At 39.3% G+C, this 14,270-nt stretch overlaps 1 protein-coding gene across 20 annotated transcripts in view; it reads right to left on the bottom strand.

The window, feature by feature from the left end:
- The window catches only part of LOC108620537 (uncharacterized), a 180,157-nt gene that overhangs the window by 81,461 nt on the left and 84,426 nt on the right, over positions 1 to 14,270 (bottom strand). For 15 of the 20 annotated variants that reach the window (XR_016270937.1, XR_016270938.1, XR_016270939.1 and 12 more), the window contains 2 exons: positions 6,503 to 6,777; positions 6,246 to 6,426 (listed from right to left, as the gene is read on the bottom strand). The exons of 2 other annotated variants lie outside the window; for them this stretch is intronic. Coding sequence is in view for 11 of the 18 variants with exons in the window: in XM_089473648.1 (XP_089329774.1) it covers positions 6,246 to 6,426; positions 6,503 to 6,777 (456 nt within the window). In the remaining 7 variants the exon portion in view is untranslated. The remainder of the gene's footprint in view (positions 1 to 6,245; positions 6,427 to 6,502; positions 6,778 to 14,270) is intronic. 3 more of the 20 variants (XR_016270942.1, XR_016270943.1, XM_089473662.1) reach the window with 1 other exon arrangement.

Raw genomic sequence — 14,270 nt, 5'->3', positions numbered from 1 at the left:
AAGACATTAAGCAATAGACATCCGAACATATTCCCGCTAATATTCCGTCTAACGGTGGTATATTATCGGGTGGTGTAATGGTCGCAAGCCAAACAAAAAAAATAAAGGGTAAATAATAATAGGAAAAGAATATGTTCAACAAGTAAGAAAGCTCTAGTCGAGACTGCTCGACTACGAGATCCCCTGAACCCTTGGATTAATAGATATTTCAATAATTTTTCGCGACTTTCAGCTTACACAAGAAACACGCACACACACACACACACACACACACACACACACACACACACACACACACACACACACACGCACGCACGCACACACAGGCATACATACACAAACAATTACATACATATACACACACAAGCATAAACACGCATGGGCGGCAGTGAGCGCTTACTATGAGAACTTAATTGATTTATAACTTTTTTTGTGGACGTACGATCTTCATGAAACTTTTATATTATGATTATAACATAGATATGTATGTAATTGCCAAAGCACAAGTCTCTAGTATTTGAAATGCGCTTTTTACAAAAGTGATGGTGAGGGGGTGAATTTAGAGGTGGGGGTACATTTTAACAAAAACCGAAATTGTATAAATTGCATATAAGCATACATTAAAAATTTGGAGACTCTAGCAATAAAGGTGTAGAAGATATAATTTTATAACTGGTTTTCGATAAGGTTTTTTATCGAGAAAAAAAGATCGGGATGAGTTATCGATTTTTAATGATAAACTTGATATGCGCGCTGTAATTACGGACATTTAAAAAAAAAAAAATTTAAGTCTCTAGCTCTTATATCTTCTGAAATCGACGCGTTCATACATACGGACAGACGGACGGACGGACGGACGGACAGACAGACGGACAGGGCCAAATCGACTCAGCTCGTCGCCCTGATCAAGAATATATATACTTTGTGGGGTCTGCCACGCCTCCTTCTGCCTGTTACATACTTTTAACAAAACCATTATACCCTGATTTCCCATTTTCAATGGGCTCAGGGTATAAAAAGTACGCGCGCTTGCAAAAGCTTTGGAAAGGTACACCGAACCTTTCATTGCATGCAGAGCTGCATTGAGAGCTTTCGGTGGGTGCCGCGCTGTGCGAATTCTGCAGCGACAAGTATTAGTGCAGCCAACTTTAGGGGCAATAAAACCTTTAAGCTTTTATCTACCCAAAGCTATATAGGCAGAAAAGGTGAAAAATTTAGCCCTTTTTCTAGAACTCCACGTTGCGACTTTACAATAAGTCCATATACATATATATAATATATATACATATATGGTGAGGAACTCGTGCGCTACAATAATTAAAACAAGTAAGAAAACTCTAGTCGAGAGTGCTCGACTAGATACTACCCTGAACCCAACAAATAAAAATTCCCATTTAGTATGGCTGAAATTTCAATTTCGATGTATTTAAAAATATAAATAAAATACCAAACTCATTTAATAAAATATAAAAATATTTTGAAACAATTAAAAAAAATTAACATCAGTTGCATCGATCGGGATTCGAGCCGCGACCTCTCGATCGAGCGTCATGCAGCTAACACACTAGGCCACCTCACTCCTGCTAGTGGCGCTGGCAAAACTCAAATAGATTCACTGCTGCAGCGCCATCTACCAAAACTAAACGAAACTAACTGCTGATGTGACTCTAAGAATCTGCTAGAATAACCAAACTATTAAAAACGCACATAAAGTATAGTTAAAATTTCAATTTCGGTGAAAACTCATTTATGAAAATATAAAAATATTTTGAAACAATTAAAAAAAATTAACATCAGTTGCATCAATCGGGATTCGAACCGCGACTTCTCGATCGAGCGTCATGCAGCTAACACACTAGGCCACCCCACTCCTGCTAGTGATGCTGGCAAAACTCAAATACATTCACTGCTGCTGCGCCATCTACCAAAACTAAACGAAACTAACTGCTGATGTGATTCTAAGAATCTGCTAGAATAACCAAACTATTAAAAACGCACATAAAGTATAGTTAAAATTTCAATTTCGGTGTATTTAAAAATATAAATTAAATAGAAAACTCATTTATGAAAATATAAAAATATTTTGAAACAATTAAAAAAAAACTAACATCAGTTGCATCGATCGGGATTCGAACCGCGACTTCTCGATCAAGCGTCATGCAGCTAACACACTAGGCCACCCCACTTCTGCTAATGGTGCTGGCAAAACTCAAATAGATTCACTTCTGCTGCGCCATCTACCAAAACTAAACGAAACTAACAGCTGATGTGATTCAACGAGTGTTTTTGTTGTAGCTGCTGCACGTGCGTTTGTTAATTGGCCAAATATTTGATTATTTTTTATTAATTTTTGACTGAACGGAATTTAATGAAACTTTCAGAATATGATCTACATATTATATTGAATATTTGAGAAATTTAAAAAAAAGAAAAATCATTCACAATTACCTATAGTGGCATCTGATTTGAACTTGAATGTTCTTACTCGATAAAAGCATAACGGGATGATTTATCGAATTTTAAAAGCAAACTTGACGTCCGCGCTGTATATACGGTCATTTAAAAAAAAAAATTCAAGTCTCTAGCTCTTATATCTTCGGAAATCGACGCGTTCAAACATACGGACAGACGGACAGACAGACAGACGGACAGGGCCAAATCGACTCGTCGCCCTGATCAAGAATATATATACTTTGTGGGGTCTGCCACGCCTCCTTCTGCCTGTTACATACATTTCAACAAAACCATTATACCCTGATTTCCCATTTTCAATGGGTTCAGGGAATAAAAAAAAATTCAAGTCTCTAGCTCTTATATCTTCGGAAATCGACGCGTTCAAACATACGGACAGACGGACGGACGGACAGACGGACAGACAGACAGACGGACAGGGCCAAATCGACTCAGCTCGTCGCCCTGATTAAGAATATATATACTTTGTGGGGTCTGCCACGCCTCCTTCTGCCTGTTACATACATTTCAACAAAACCACTATACCCTGATTTCCCATTGAAAATGGGTTCAGGGTATAAAAAACAAGTAATAATAAAATGTTTGGAAATAATTGCATGCAAAAATGAAGCAAAGCATATTTTTTTTTAAATTAAAATAATTTTTTTTACAACCACATTTTTTAAATAAGATGATTAAGACCATTTTGCTTTATATTTATATCTATTTGTTTGCCAATTTTATTAAACTAAATGATTTCACCTAAATTATAAAATAAACAAGTAAGAAAGCTCTAGTCGAGACTGCTCGACTACGAGATCCCCTGAACCCTTGGAGCAATAGATATTTCAATAATTTTTCGCGTCTTTCAGCTTACACAAGGCATACATACACACACACGCGTACAGACACACATACACACAAACACACGCATACACACAAACGCATACATACACACACATACATACACACACATACACACACACACACACACACACACATACACAAACAATTACATACATATACACACACAAGCATAAACACGCATGGGCGGCAGTGAGCGCTTACTATGAGAACTTAATTGCTTAATAGCTTTTTTTGTGGACGTACGATCTTCATGAAACTTTCAGATTATGATTATAACATATGCATGTAATTGCCAAAGCACAAGTCTCTAGTATTTGAAATACGCTTTTTACAAAAGTGAGGGTGAGGGGGTGAATTTAAGGGTGGGGGGTAAATGTTAACAAAAACCGAAATTGTATAAATTGCATATAAGCATACATTAAAAATTTGGAGACTCTAGCAATAAAGGTGTAGAAGATATAATTTTATAACTGGTTTTCGATAAGGTTTTTTATCGATAAAAAAAGATCGGGATGAGTTATCGATTTTTAATGATAAACTTGATATGCGCGCTGTAATTACGGACATTTTAAAAGAAATTTGAGGTCTCTAGCTCTTATATCTTCTGAAATCGACGCGTTCATACATACGGACAGACGGACAGACGGACAGACGGACGGACGGACAGACGGACAGACGGACAGACGGACAGACAGACGGACAGGGCCAAATCAACTCAGCTCGTCACCCTGATCAAGAATATATATACTTTGTGGGGTCTGCCACGCCTCCTTCTCCCTGTTACATACATTTCAACAAAACCATTATACCCTGATTTCCCATTTTCAATGGGTTCAGGGTATAAAAAAATGAAAATGCAATAAATAAAGAAATAAATAGGATTTAATAGCAAGAAAGATTTACGATAGAAAATAGACCAATTTAAAGAATAGCATAAAAAAAAGAAGCTAATAATAATGTAAAATAAAAATGTAAAATAATAACAACATTGTTAGTATAAGAGAAATAATGTAATGTAATCTTAGTATCCCAATGTCTAGATATTATTTAAATGAATGAAAATGAATACTATAAATAATAGGAATGAAACCAAGAATAATATGAGTCGTTAATCTGGAAGAAGGGTTGAAATAATGGGGTAGGCTAGTTAGTGTTGGAGCTTCTTTGGGGTTTTTCTGTTAAAATTGTTTATGAAAAACCGTAGTTGGGTGGGTAAAGAGCGCGTGTACCGAATGCCATCTATGGCCACGCTTAGTTGTGTCGGTGTTCTTACTGTAAATTTGTGTCAGTCCTTCCCCTACTTCCCCAGTATAATTTTTTTTTTTTTTTTTTCGTGGAGTATAGCTCCACCTCGAGTTGAAGGGATCTTAAAAATTAAAATTTATGAACTCTGATCGCAAGGCAGAAAAGAACCCCCCCACACTCCCGACGAGCGACGGTACTAGAAGGTCCCGCTTATCTGCCTTGCGACCGAAAAACAAAGCCCAGCCAGTGCTTTGTTTAGTCTCATCCGAGAGAGTCTCTCTGCATGCAGATTTGTTTACATATATTTTTATACCCTGAACCCATTGAAAATGGGAAATCAGGGTATAATGGTTTTGTTGAAATGTATGTAACAGGCAGAAGGAGGAGTACCAGACCCCACAAAGTATATATATTCTTGATCAGGGCGACGAGCTGAGTTGATTTGGCCCTGTCCTTCTGTCTGTCCGTATGTATGAACGCGTCGATTTTAGAAGATGTAAGAGTTAGAGACCTCAAATTTTTTTAAATGTCCGTAATTAGAGCGCGGATATCGAGTTTATCATTAAAAATCTATAACTCATCCCGTTATTTTTTTTTATCAAAAAAAATCTTATCAATAACCAGTTATAAAATTATATCTTTTACACCTTTATTGCTAGAGTCTTCCAATTTTTATACCCTGAACCCATTTTCAATGGGAAATCAGGGTATAATGGTTTTGTTGAAATGTATGTAACAGGCAAAAGGAGGCGTGGCAGACCCCACCAAGTATATATTCTTGATCAGGGTGACGAGCTGAGTCGATTTGGCCCTGTCCGTCTTTTTGTCCGTCCGTCCGTCTGTCCGTAAGTATGAATGCGTCAATTTCAGAAGATATAAGAGCTAGATATTTCAAATTTTTTTTTAAATGTCCGTATTTACAGCGCGGATATCGAGTTTATCATTAAAAATCGATAAGTCATCCCGATCTTTTTTATCGATAAAAAGGCTTATCGAAAATCAGTTTTAAAATCTGTCTCCTACATCTTTAGAGCGACAGTCTCCAAATTTTGAATGTATATTAATATGCATTTTATACAATTCCAGGTTTTGTTAAAATTCACCCCCTACCACTTTATCCACCCCCTTACCTATAAGTTCGTAAAAGGCGTAATTTCGGTTTTTGTTGAAATTTACCCCCCACCCCTATATCCACCGCCTTACCCACATGTTTGTAAAAGGCGTATTTCAAATTACGATCTGAAAGTTTCATGAAGACCGTATGTCCAACAAAAAGTTGTTTTGTTTTGAAAATAATTAATGGACATACTGTTGATTCTTGATCAGGACGACGACCTGAGTCGATCTAGCTCTGTCCGTCCGTATATATGAATACGTCGATCTCAGAAGATATACGAGCTAGAAACTTGAAATTTTTCCCTAGGTCCGTGTGTATCACGCGCATATCGAGTTTTTCTCCCCAAATCGATAACTACTCCCGATATTTTACTTCCGATTAAAAACTTATCGAAAACTAGTTATTTCATTATATCTCCTACACCTTTAGGGCTACAGTCTCCAAACTTTTAAAGTAAACTATATATGTATTTTATCTAATTTAGGGTTATTTATAATATAACCCCCATCCAACCGATTCACACCCTAACCCACATATTTGTAAAAGGCGTATTTCGAATACTCACAGTTTGGCTGGTTGCCAACTTAAAACAGAATTTGAATTGCTTCCATCCTAATTTGTCATCTAGGCGATCTGAAAGATTCTCTATTGTAGATATGTATGTAGGTATGTCCAAAATAAGCTTTTCAAGATTTCGTTTAATCGTGCTGCGTTTACTGAAGACGTCCATTTCACAGAAGGTGCTTCTGAAAAGTACGATGAAGGAAAAAGTAGGTAGATATATTTAAAATGAATAAATATATATTATTATATTTTTAATACTTTTTGGCTTTTATTATTTTCAGCGCAGTAGTAATGCGTCCATAAATATCCCGCATATTTTTAACGTCGTACATATAGAGAACAAATTTTAGATCAGATTCTACATAGCCGAAGCGTTGCTCGGAATGATTGTCATAAAGTGCTGTGCCGAAAGGTGTACAATGGCCTAGCCGCGGCGATAATATCGCTTCGTTAACAAATCCCATTTGCATGGCAATATCATTATTCACATGTTCCTGCTCCTGCGATTCATCAATATGATTGCATTTGAAGTTCTGTGGAAAAAAAAAAACAATAGAAATAAAATATAAATCAAGCAACATAAAATATATGGTCTATAAATTTCCAAACCCTTGTACGTCGCTGCAGTCAATAATTTCTTTTGGAATAAGCTCTCTTATGTTTATTCTCTGTTTTGCTATTTCGATCCTACTTAGCTGTAGTTCACTTATGCACTTAACACACATGGTTAACGCGTGCAAAGTATAGCAGTCCCAAAAAACTTTGTAGTTGCACGGGCCCTTACTTTTATTGTTATAATTTGGGCTAAAGATCCCATGAAGCATATATACATGTACATACATATATTCTTGATCTAGGCGATGAACTACGCCGTTTTAGCTCTGTCCGTATGTTTGAGCGCGCCAATTTCAGAAGATCTAAGAGCTAGAGACTTAAATTTTTTTTTTTTATATATGACCGTATATATAGCGCGGATGTCGAGTTTACCTTTAAAAAGCGATAAAAAACGATACCTTTAAAAAACGATAAATAGAATATGAAGATCATATGCTGAAAGTCAGTTAAGTCTATCGACGTTAACAAATAACAAAATGTTTGGCCAATTAACAAACGCACGTGCAGCAACTACTACAGTTTTTCTACACGTGTGCACACATACACTCAAGCTTATTCTAGCACATATTTGAGAGAACAGAAAGCATTGAGAGAGAGAGAGAGAGAGAGAGAGAGAGAGAGCAGGAAAGCATTGAGCATAGAGGGACCTTTTGTTCAACAGCCGACCATCTCGGTCGAGCGCAGGGGTCGCAATGATTGTGCTTTCCAGTGTTGCCAATTCTTGTTGAGCAAATAAGCTGTTTTTAGTGGGAAGATACTTTAAAAAAAAAGCCGAAATTTGGTGAAAAAAAAATCGGTAAAAAGCTGATGTTTTTTGCTTTGATTTGATTGATATTTAAATATATAGCTTATAATCATGGCATCATTTCTTCAACCACCGCATCTATGAAGTATCTATGAAGTTTTATAATATATATGTTTTACCTGATGCTTGAGTTAAACATCACAGTATTGATCTGACGAAAAATGTTACTCACTTGGGTATTGGCAAAGAAAGCAATGCAAAAGTGGCCAAGTTCCTAAATTTCTTATATCCTATCAAACCCTTAGAACACGCTTCTCAACTCAAAACTTCTTATATTGGGGTTCAATACTATCAATGTTCTCCAAAAATATATGTGCATGAAAATGGATCAACATTTTTCACTATTTGAAAATTTGTCGGCAACCTTAAACACATAAATTCTTGTACTACACGCTATCAAAAAAGTTGCATGCATTTTTAAATTTTTTCGTTTCATTTACATAGAATCAAAAAGTTCGATATTGTTGTTCAAATAATTAGAAAAAAAGCCAGATTTGACGGGAAAAAATCTGATTTGCCAACACTGGTGCTTTCGTATATTTTGGTAGCCCGAATCTAAAAGTGAGGAGCCGAGCAAATATGAAGTTATGTGGGACTCAACGATCGATAAAAAGTGTGCAAAACGCTTTACACTACGTGTGTGTTTACTATGTGTTCTCTGGTTAGTGTTAGTGTCTTCTGTAAACAATATTTATTATAGAACAAACAAGTAAGAACGTTGCAGTCGGGCGATACCGATTGCAGAAGACTCATTCACAGCCCAAACGCTGTCAACCAGAGTATATAGTGCAAATTTGAAGTCTAGTGCGCAACAAAAAACAGGGCATGATCCCATTTAAAATGGGAAAATCATCGATAGCTATTGCTATGATCATTGCATAATTGCATTCAAATTACATGCATATGTATATAATTTATACAATTTTGACTTTTAATAATATACATGTATTTATATCCATATATTGGATACCGGCTTCAAGCTAGCAGCAGATCAGCGCGATTTTACTATACATGTGCACACACTCATCGTCTATTCTATGCGTACAGACAGAAGCGCGCCTTTTCTCACATTCTTAGAATTTCGATTGATTTCTGGACTTTCTAGCCGTTACTGTAGTTTTGTCTGATGACGCTCTCTTATTAAGCTATTCTATTTTAGCAGCTGAGTGCTCGAGCAAAGCAATGGCGCGGGTGCTAAGGGCGACGCAAGTAACGTTAGAGTAGGGAGGTTCGAACCTCTACTATGTTTTTTTTTTCATACATTTTTCGTTTTTTATAAAATAGATATTTTATTGGGAAGGTGCGAGCTTGACTGAATGGCACTTAATACTTTTCATTTTCTTAGTCGAATAATTTTATAAGTTTAAATTTGTTTCTTCTTAAATAGCCCTCAAATACATATATGCAAATACATACATATGTATATATGTAAGTCTGCACGCATAGCATCAAGCATTCCAGCCTTATACACGCGCTCATTTGTATGTGTGTATGTATGCACACATAAATGCGTACTCTAGCATATTCTAAGAATCTCGTTGCGATTGATTTGTCTTTGCATTGTTTTTGAATTTCCAGCCACCACTCTGGCTTTTCTTTGCTATGTGGCGTCATAACAATAATGTGATTTCGTTTTAACTTCTATTAATCGAAACGACGCGGTGGTGCTGTAGGCTGAAGCGCCGACGACCATTATTTTAGCTATTTTGACAAACATGCTGTTTGGGTTGGGTGCGAGTTCAAATCCCGCGGAAAACACTTTTTTGTAAATTGCAAATTTTTGTTATTTTAGCTTCTTTTAAATTTTTTTAAATTCATAAAAATGTTTCCTTTTGTATTATGAATATCTATTAAGCTTATTTATATGTACAAATGCATAAATAGATGGCTGACGCATATAAATGTCGCGATACGGGCACTGTAAATGCCGATTGCCACGCCCCTAGTGGCCGTCGACTCCTCAATTTTAGCCAGTTCTTAGAACGAGTAACCGGTTACCTAAATGCAAAATTTGAATTCTTACGCTCAAAAAATGTGAAAATTACAGGGTATTTTTCGATATGCCACGCCCCTAAAGAGGCTTAAAAATTATTTTTGGGGCATCGATAGAGGAGGCTACCAGTAACTTAACTATCCAAATTTGAAGCTTCTAGCTCTTAAATTGTAGGAGATATAAACTTTTGCGGTTTGCCACGCCCCCTATGGGCGGACATATATCTACCATAGCTCGTTGGACTTGGGTGATCAACCCGCGTATATATACCAAATTTCAGATCTCTAGCATCAATAGTGCCTAAAATATAGCAGAATTCGAAAAATCACTATATCTTCAGGTCCGATTTGCCACGCCCCTAAGGGACGTAGATATAAAATTTTTTCACCCATCTTCATAGAATTAAAACATTAGCTTACGTGCAAAATTTCAGCATTCTAGGTTTATAACTTTAGGAGATACAGTTTTGTCCGATTTGCCACGCCCCGAATGGGCGGAGATATATCCGCCATAGCTTGTGATCTTGGGTGGTTGGCGCGGACCTACATACCAAATTTCAGCTTTCTAGCTCTTCAACAAACATGATTTCTGGTATATCGGAAAATGCATTTTCCGATTTGCCACGCCCCTAGTGGGCGGATCGGGAAAATTTTAACACTTTATAAATCGGAGATATACACGAGTATGTGTTCCAAATTTCAAGTCTCTAGCTTCAATAGCGCCGAAATAGATTGCGTTCATACGGACAGACGGACAGACGGACGGACAGCAAGACGGACATTGCACAAAACCAATATACTCATTTCACTTTCGTGAATGAGTCTAAAAAGAACTGTTTAATTGCAGTGTCGGGCAGCGAATGCTCTCCGTATTTTATTCAAATAAAGTCTTAGCCTAAAGTACATAAAGTTTACATAAAGAATTCTGTCGCTTATAGCAGCGGCAGAATGGGAGTATATAACATGCTGTATGTGTGTGTATATATGTTTGTATGCATATGCAGAAGGCATATACATTTAGCGTTTAAGCTGCGGCGTGGACAAGAGCGTAACAATGCTTACGTTGCAGATCCCACGCTGCAGGCCAGTCTATACATAAGTGACCGATCATATTACGGCGCTTATGTATAGCTGTTATAATATAAGTAAAGCAACAAAGTGTTGCTATGTTGTGAGCATGATACTCTTACTTATATTTTGGGCATATGTCAACTTCATATATTGTATACACTACAATACTGTGAGCATATGCTTATATGACATACAACAGAAGAGAGAGAGAGAGAGAGAGAGAGAGAAAGGGAAACATTGAGCATCGAGCATCTGTTGTTCAACAATCGACCATCTCGGTAGAGCGCATGAAGCGATATGAGTGTGCTTTTGTATATTTTCGCAGGCCGAACATAAAAGTGAGCAAATACGAAGATGTTTGTGGCGCCAATGCTTAAACTACTTGTCTGGTCTATGTGTTCTATTATGGCTTGTGGTGGTACGAGTTAATCATATTTTCTCGATTTTCTTTTTTATCGAGATGTTTATCGACACATTGATTTTTTTCAGTGTAATTAGACTCATTCACGAAGTGAAATAGTCTATTGGCTTTGTGCAATGTCCGTCTTGCTGTCCGACCGTCTGTCGGTATGAACGCAAACGATTTCGTCGCTATTAAAGCTAGAGACTTGAAATAACACATACTCGTGTATATCTCCGATTCATAAAGTGCTCAAATCCGATCCGCCCACTAGGGGCGTGGCAAATCGGAAAATGCATTTTCCGATATACCAGAAATCATGTTTGTTGAAGAGCTAGAAAGCGGAAATTTGATATGTAGGTCCGCGTCGACCACCGAAGATCACAGCTATGGCGGATATATCTCCGCCTATTGGGGCGTGGCAAATCGGACAAAACTGCATCTCCTAAAGTTATAAACCTAGACTGCTGAAATTTTGCACGTAAGCTGATGTTTTAATTCTAATTAGAAATTATTTATTTACGCCTACTAGGGGTGTGGCAAATCGGACCTGAAGATATAGTGATTTTTCGAATTCGGCTATATTTTGGACACTATTGATGCTAGAGACCTGAAATTTGGTATATATATGCGAGTTGACCAGCCAAGGCCAACGGAGTATGGTAGACATATGTCCGCCCATAGGGGGCGTAACAAACCGCAAAAGCTTATATCTCCTACAGTTTAGGAGCTAGAAGCTTCAAATTTGGATAGTTGAGTTACTGGTAGCCTCCTCTATCGATGCCCCAAAAATAGTTTTTACGCCTCTTTATGGGCGTTTCATATCGAAAAATACCCTGTAATTTTCACATTTTTAAGCGTAAGAATTCAAATTTTGCATTTAGGTAACCGGTTACTCGTTCTAAGAACTGGCCAAAAATTGAGGAGTCTACGGCCACTAGGGGCGTGGCAACCGGCATTTATAGTGTCCATATTGCGGCATTTATATGCGTCAGCCATCTATTTATGTCTTCGTACACATAAATAGGCTTAATAGGAATTGATAGCACGGAAGGAAACATTTTTATAAAAATAATAAAATATAAAAAAGCTTAAATAACAAAAATATTTGCAAAAATACAAAAACGAGTTTTCCGAGGGGATTTGAACTCCCACCCAAGCCGAAAATCATGTTCATGTCAAAATATCTAAAATAAAGATCGCCGGCGCTTCAGCCTACAGCACCACCGCGTCGTATCGAGCAACAGTAGTTAAAAAAAATCACATTATTGTTATGACGCCACATAATGACGGCTGGAAATTTAAAAACAATGCAAAGACAAATCAATCGCAGCGAGATTCTTAGAATATGCTTGAGTACGCATTTATGTGTACATACATACACACATACAAATGAGCGCGTGTATAAGGCTGGAATGCTTGATGCTATGCGTGCAGACTTACATATATACATATATATGTCGTATCGATAATTTTATTTTCTGTATTAATTTGCATTTCCGATATTTCTTTATTCAATTAAATCTTGTATCATCACTGATCTACATATTGTGAGGTTAAAATTCTCAGCTGGGGCAGCGTCAGTCTGCCCAGATTATAGCATAGATATAGATAACAAGATTATGTGAGGCGGTTCCGCGAGCCGCCTTACACCCCCCCTTACTTACTAGAGCGGCGGTCACGCTCCCCGAGGGCGTGACCGTCACGTTGACCGTGGCGTTCTCGGTCCGAACGCGGCCATCGGCTCGCCGTCCTCAGGGGGACTTTGATCCGGCACAGAAAGGGTCGTTTGCTGTCCTCCTCCCGATTGCCGCAGCCTTTCCGCTACGCCCGCCAAATCGACTCTCGGGATCTTTTTGACCGGGCTCTTCGACGCACTCCGCCGGCAGGGGACTGCGCTCCCGGCCGCCACCCTGTCCCCGCGACGGGGATTGGTCCCCAGACGACTCCGCTCCCCACCGTCCCCTCTCTTCCTCCGGCGACTAGACCTTGCGCATCTCCTCTTTCTCGTCTTCGCTCTGGGGGCGGCACATTCCTCCAGCCCTGATATCGCTGGCGGCGGCGGGAGTATGGCTGCGCCCCTCACGACTGGGGTATCTCCACGTAGATGGTGGTGAACTCCACCTTCATCAACATAACACACCCATCGAGCATCTCAGCGATATTGATCGTGGATCGATGGGGGGGTCGCTCCTTACGAGACCTGCAATATTCCCGGCCCATCCTCGGGTCGCCTCGCCTTTGGTACGCCGTACCCGGGAATGGCTCGGTGTCAGCGTCGCTAACATCTTCCATGTGGACCGCCTCTTCTTCCTCCCTCTCGTCCTCGCTGCTGATGATGATGACCTCGTTCTCCAACGTTGTATCTGAAAACTTAAGCATTAAACGCTACGCTTTTTAGGATACTGGTTCCCAACCTACTGTTTAGTATCGCAACTTTTACGAGACACTACGGGGAGTTGAACAATGGGTTTGAGGTGGGGAAAAGTTGTTGTTGGTCTGAGGTGTGTTGCCGTCAGTGTCTAGGAACGTCGACGGTCCCTTGGCTTTCATCCCGCTCTTCTTCGCTCTCGTCGCCGTCGTGATGGAAGGGCTTGAGCTGGGAGATGTTAGCTACCTTTCTTTTGCGTTCGCCGCGTTTGGCGAGCCGCACGATGTTGGGAGAGACAAAGCTAACGATCCTGAACGGTAGGTAGGTACGCAGGTTATAATAGCGCCCTTGATCCCTCGATGCCCGCTGCAGGTTATTGCGGGCGATCGCGAACACTTCCCTCATCCTGTCTCTCTTGGCGTCTGGGTGAAGCTCCTCCGTCGCTGATCCGGGTGTAACCTCGTCATACAAGGCAGCCGGCAGGCGCGGCTCCCGCCCTAACATTAGGAACGCCGGGCTGAATCCCGTAGAATCCGCCACGCTGGAATTGACAGTCAGCGTTATTTCAGGCAGCAACTCATCCCATGAGCTCTGGTGACCATGGACGTATTGTGCTATCATCGTCTTGACGGTCCGGTTCGTCCTTTATGTGGGGTTCTCCTGTGGTGAGTACGGGGCCGTGTATTGGAGCTCCACTCCCAAGGACGTCATGAAAGAGCGGAAGCTCCTGCTCGTGAACTGTACGCCATTGTCGCACACGAACGTTCTGGGT

This window comes from Drosophila arizonae, chromosome X (genome assembly GCF_054131065.1).
Source record: "Drosophila arizonae isolate 15081-1271.41 chromosome X, UAZ_ARI_1.0, whole genome shotgun sequence".
Lineage (NCBI taxonomy): Eukaryota > Metazoa > Arthropoda > Insecta > Diptera > Drosophilidae > Drosophila > Drosophila arizonae.
This window is presented reverse-complemented; position numbering and strand designations above follow the sequence as displayed.